At 48.3% G+C, this 5,373-nt stretch overlaps 3 protein-coding genes across 3 annotated transcripts; 2 read left to right on the top strand and 1 right to left on the bottom strand.

The window, feature by feature from the left end:
• Positions 1–837: 837 nt before the first annotated feature.
• On the top strand, positions 838–1,044 carry BGZ61DRAFT_376185 (ankyrin repeat-containing domain protein; the record flags this gene model as incomplete). Its single annotated transcript, XM_046242479.1, has 1 exon — positions 838–1,044. A coding segment is annotated over one exon (207 nt), but the record flags the coding sequence as incomplete, so codon positions are not given.
• Positions 1,045–1,274: 230 nt separating this feature from the next.
• Positions 1,275–3,318, top strand: BGZ61DRAFT_524736 (uncharacterized protein; the record flags this gene model as incomplete). The annotated part of the gene is made up of 6 exons (XM_046252669.1): positions 1,275–1,308; positions 1,389–1,445; positions 1,476–1,713; positions 1,854–1,900; positions 2,385–2,403; positions 2,735–3,318. 6 exons carry the CDS (start codon positions 1,275–1,277, stop codon positions 3,177–3,179), a joined length of 840 nt encoding a protein of 279 aa, XP_046093200.1. The 3' UTR covers positions 3,180–3,318.
• Positions 3,319–3,453: 135 nt separating this feature from the next.
• On the bottom strand, positions 3,454–5,025 carry BGZ61DRAFT_469630 (uncharacterized protein). The gene is made up of 6 exons (XM_046247979.1): positions 4,771–5,025; positions 4,558–4,666; positions 4,299–4,490; positions 4,216–4,247; positions 4,082–4,163; positions 3,454–3,963 (listed from the first exon to the last, which is right to left on the bottom strand). The coding sequence occupies exons 1-6, from the start codon at positions 5,006–5,008 to the stop codon at positions 3,468–3,470; spliced, it is 1,149 nt and encodes a 382-aa protein (XP_046093199.1). The 5' UTR covers positions 5,009–5,025; the 3' UTR covers positions 3,454–3,467.
• Positions 5,026–5,373: the final 348 nt, after the last annotated feature.

Genomic DNA, 5,373 nt, shown 5'->3' with positions numbered 1-5,373 from the left:
TCGCCGTGATTACCATCATCACCGGGGGCCACAGGTACATCGGGATTGCAGAAGGCAGGCCAATGTACCTGAAGTCACTCGAGGTGGCAGTTATGAAAGGGTGCCTGAGGTCGAGACCTGGGGGTTCAGCAAGCTGCTGGCAGGCTGCTAGGCTCTAGCGTCCTAGTATGTTACTGGTGGTGGAGGTTAAGGCTTACCCAGCCAGTGCTCGTCTCGAAAGAGGTCTCAATGTGGACGTCCATAGTCTCCAAAGGCAGTCCTGACCTGCGTGCGGCCGAACCTGCTATACGGGGCAGAGGTCTGGTACGAAGGAACCTCAAAGACTAGAAAGATCGCAAGCTTGACCCTAGATCCGGTTATCGCAACCCGGCAGGAACACCTGCTAGACGAGATTGCGAGCGTCATCAATACCTCAATCAAAGCTATCGGACGTGCGGTCCAGAAGGCAAACCAGAGCCCGTAGACAAGCCTTGAGGCGAGTTTGGAACGTGGTCTTCCAGCGCGTGAGGCCACGCAATACGGAGAGGAACTCATTACCCTTAATGGCGCGCTGACTGCTGTGTTTACTAACGGCCGGGGGGAGGATGGCTCGCTTGCGAATTACATGCTTTAGGAGCTCTTCCCTCACGACCCTCCTGACTGGTTTCACCGTCAAGGATTGACGTCAGCAAAATTCTAGCGAAGGAGGCCCAATATTCCGAGATACAACCTACCAGTCAATTTTATTTTCTCCTCTACACCAAGTTATATTGGGCACAGCACATTGTGCGTGATCTGGAGCAAGATCCGGCGATCTACAGATCTCTAGGTCGAACCCTAGATCGGAATATACTCGTCGTCGATACGAGAGATGACTATGGACGGACGCCGCTATCGTGGGCTGCCGAGGGAGGGCATGAGGCCGTTGTGCGATTGCTACTGGAGAAAGGCGCCGCTATTGAGGCGAGGGATAGATATGGTTGGACGCCGCTATCGTTGGCTGCTGGGGGAGGGCATATGGCCGTCGTGCGACTGCTAAAATCGTATGGTGCCCGGTCTGCTTAACCATGCCCGTCCTCCACCCCAGTAGCACCTAAGATTTCCCCGAAAGGACCGAGATGACAGTTCATTGATTGAGTATCCATCGGGTAAGACGCGAGGCGTCCAGGCGCTCAACAAAGCAGCTACATCCAGTGAGGCTTAGAAGTACAGAAACGCGACTCTATTTCTACAGCGAAGAGTTAGCTCTATATCTATTTTGCTATTATATAAGATTAAAGTAGCAGTGACTTTTCATGTCAAAGATCAGTTTTGAGAGCCACCAACGGCGTCAGTATCAAAACATTAGAAGCGAGCAACACTGAGCTCTGCTGAAGTTTCTCATGGAGTGGCTGACCTATCGACGCCAGACACTGGACATCATGCACACCCCGATGGCTACGTATGTCAGAGGCGGAACCTTCACAGTGAGTATTCCTTCTTTATCTCAGCTACAGCATCCCGCGATGTAGATGAAGCACCTCCCGGTGCCCAAGGCGGGATCATGGCCAGGAGTACGAAATGGGTCACGAGGGGTAGCGATGATGATAGTGATTGGGGAGGGGTTGATGACGAACTGGCGCTGCCTGGCAGCGGACAGATGAAGGAGCGGCTGGAGGTGGCACACGGCAGCTACTATACTCATACCAACAAACGAGCGCTAGCACAAAGGATGTGCACGCGCATGTGTGCTAGGTATAGCAAGCGTGCGCACATGAATAGCAGTACAAACGTGTTAGCACACGCTAATTCACGAGCAGTGATGCACTATCTGTGGGAATTTATAAACAAACCACTTAAAAATAGCTGCTGAGAGTTACTGTTCTGCCGTGAAGGCGAGAGTACATAAACAGATTCTGCGTCGTTGCTGAATCATTCGGTAGTGAGTCAAGTGGGTCCACTATTTCTCAGTAGCAACCAAACGAAACCATGAATTCCTCTTGATCAAACTCAGGCCGATGGTAACGAAGAGACCTCACGAGGCATAAGACTTCAGGAGTACAGTACAGTACAGTACATAATTTTCACCTGTCTGTTTATTACAGTATGTATTACTGGACTTAGCAAAATCTATTTGCTTTACGCTTGATATCCCAATCCATCCCAAGCAAGTCCGTACCTCAATTAGCCTACCCTATACTCTTAGATTGAACTCAACTCACACCCGCGCAGTAATATAATTAATCAATTAATCTGAATCCGGCCAGCGATTCAGATTAATTACTGAATCCAGCCTAGGATTTAAGGATTAATTATTAATTTAGTAATTAATTAGTTACCAGTAGTTAGTAAGCTTATTTAACAGTTAATATTAATATTTACTGTTTTTCTATAAATCTCTAAGTCTGCTTAGATTTTTTTTCTAGTAAATACTAATTACTTTAGGTATTTTAAAAGCCTAGTGTGATGGGGCCAACAGTCCACCTGGAGTTTAATACGGTACGGAAGGCCTGTGCTAGCTAGGCTATTCCTACTTAAAGCGTTAAGTCTGCTTGAAAAATAAACAGCACGCTTTTTCCTTCTTCCAATTTAAGAAGGGACCTTGAGTCCCAGTACGCTCCTTCTACTGCAGCTGTCGCAGCAGCTTTTGATATTATTTCTTATTATCTTTTCCTAGCAGCGATCAAGAAGCATTTGATCAGCTGCTTGGAACACCCTTTATCTCCAGAAGTCGGCTTTGTTGTTGTTTTTCCTGCTGCCTTTGTTACCCCTCTAGCCTTACCCTACGGACGGGTGTGGTCTGCACTAAAGACCTCTCCCACCAACAAAGTGGGCACCCTCTCCTCTCCACCAGACATTCACCGGGTGTTCCTGGCGGCATTAGTATTAGCGTCCCGACAATCGGTCAGATGGGGAAACGAAATCAGTTTAGCCGGATTGTGGATACAGACACTGGAGTCACTTTTGCGCCAGAGACTATGCACGCCACCGCAATCCATAACCAGACTGTGGTTGCTAGGGCCGAGGCAGGGATGAGGTCGCAGGTAACGGTGGAAGATGCTGCCAGCCTGAACAGATCAACCAGATCACAGACCTCCAGAGAGCGAGGCTGTCCATCGCCCACACACGACTTGCCTGGAAGCGACGAACCTGCCGCAGAAGAGGATGCGGGTGACAGGATCAACAGTGATCCGAAAGCGCCGAAAAGATCATCAATCTGACGGAAGGTGTCAAGGATCAAGAGCCTGAGTGTACCAGCCTTCAACACCCCACTTGTCCGATATTTCAGCCGAAGGGGATATCGGCTACTGATTCACCGACCGCCGATATATTCATCCGTGAGATAGCCGTGAACCTATGAGGCACCTGTTGGCCCTATGAGGTTAGTCCTCCCGGGTGGAATAAGTTTCATTCACAGGGGGCCTGTCAGGCCTTCCTGTCTGACAATCTCAATCCGTGCAATTCTTCCTACAACAAGAAATATCTATTAGTTACCTCAACTATATCTATCAGCTTCTAACACCCTGGCTCTCCCATTCGATATCATTTTTATCCGTTGTATCATGCCTAATCCGAGTTTCCACAAGAATCCCCTTTGCACTATCACCTTCACCAATGTATTCTTTACCGTCGTTACTTCCTCTGTTACTTGCTTCTCCTAGCTCAACCCAAGTGCTAACCTTGGACGCAAGGCGATCGGGTATCGCACCCACCGCCACTCCTCGATTGCAAGTGCTCGTTGTCGTTAGGCCTTGTACACGGCTTCGGCCGCCTGTCCCATATCCACTCATCTCGTAACCGCTCGATTGGGAGGACTTGTGCTGGCGGATCATGGTGTATAAGGCTGGTATTGTGGCAACAATGCTAGCCACCAGCGTTTCAAGGGACGCCCACAACGTCCGATTCAGCTGGATTTTGGTGTTTCCTGAGCCTTGCATAATGCGCACGACTGAGACAATAAGGAGAAAAAGGCCAAGGCTAAAGAGGGCGGAGAGTTGTAGGCGTCTAGGCATTGTAGCAAAGGGAAAGTTAGTAATGTATCTTTCTCTACTTTTAACCCAGAAGAAGGGGAGACGTGCGGGGCGGAGGGTGGGAGGGAAGCAGGCGTAGGAAGATATCGTACTTGGCAATTGTAATCTTAGCTCGGAAAATTACCGTGAAGGGGGGGATGAGAAGCATCGCATCTGTAACAATATTACCAACCTCTTAGAGGCCGGGTAAGCATCTACCACCAACTTAACGGCGATCTAGACTTACCATATATCAACAGCCACAGGTTTCCCTTGATACTAACATCAATAAGCAAATTATAGGCGTTTTGTAAGGGGCTCTTTACCAACCATTGGCCGGGGTTCGGGTATATCTGCCAGTACAGCTTAAACGGTCGACACTCGACGAAAACAGACATGAAGGATAATAGATAAGTAACCAAGAAGATGACATAAAAGCTCCATAATATCCAGTGCTCATACCAGTGCCGTCGAAACAGGAGCATGATCAAGTCGAGAACAACCATCTTCAAACTCCACAGCCTAAGGCACGGCTAGTCAGTCATGGCATTGCTGGAGCAGCCCTCTCTCGGGGAAGCAGTCAACCTACAGAGATATGAGGACTACCCTTAAAAGAAGGTTAAGTTTGCTGTTCATAACTAAATAATGGATTTCCTTTTCAGTGAAATCCATGCGTTCTCGCTGCTGGTCGGTCAATGCTAAGAGAGGGAGCCATCAGCAGGTTATCTATCATCCCAACTACGAAAGCCAATCTTGGAGCCGTGGGCTCCATGACACAGCCAACCGGCCAAGTCTAACGTACCAAGTGATGTCCCATATTTCAAAATGGGATAAGAGATAGTCATGCGGACAATAACCCACACCGCCGCAGTCATGGTCCAATAATCGCCCTTGGTGAAGTCTTGTCGCCTCCACTTCCGCAGAGACAAACGGCTGATGAAGAGAATAAGGGCCAGAGAGTTACACACCCATAGAGATGTGGGATCTGTAAATGCCATTTGCAGTTGAAAACTGTGGTCGGGCTCGCGAGCGACCGACATTGCTTCTTGCTGATACGAGGACGGACAAACGCAAAAAAAGAGTCGTGCTATTCATATAACCCCTTATTGCTAGTTGAATAACTTTTCGCACGTGCGGCATCACATGATCAGGAAAATCCTTCCGCAGCCCGATTTCCTCCCCCTTTACATTATACTATCTATCGCGATCATAATACTCCTCTACAACGCCACCAATACCCCGATTTCAATCGCTTTTTCATAATGGATCGTGAAAATGAGTCTCTCTGTATTGATGATCCCAATTTTATGATGATTGATGAATTTTCCAATGCATCGCAGAGCGAGATCGACCCCTTTATAGATGAGGAGTCTTTGCTCCTAAGTATAGTAGAAAATCCCTTAAT

The sequence above is a fragment of the Ilyonectria robusta genome (genome assembly GCF_021365365.1).
Source record: "Ilyonectria robusta strain PMI_751 chromosome Unknown BGZ61scaffold_115, whole genome shotgun sequence".
In the NCBI taxonomy this organism is placed as follows: Eukaryota; Fungi; Ascomycota; class Sordariomycetes; order Hypocreales; family Nectriaceae; genus Ilyonectria; species Ilyonectria robusta.
This window is presented reverse-complemented; position numbering and strand designations above follow the sequence as displayed.

Excerpts from the sequence above, each read along its gene's own strand:
- BGZ61DRAFT_469630 (XM_046247979.1), bottom strand. The coding sequence starts at position 5,008 with ATGTCGGTCGCTCGCGAGCCCGACCACAGTTTTCAACTGCAAATGGCA. Across the intron at positions 4,491-4,557 it reads AGGGTAGTCCTCATATCTCT|GCTGTGGAGTTTGAAGATGG; the intron begins GTAGGTTGACTG and ends GCCGTGCCTTAG. Across the intron at positions 4,248-4,298 it reads TACCCGAACCCCGGCCAATG|TATCAAGGGAAACCTGTGGC; the intron begins GTTGGTAAAGAG and ends TATTGATGTTAG.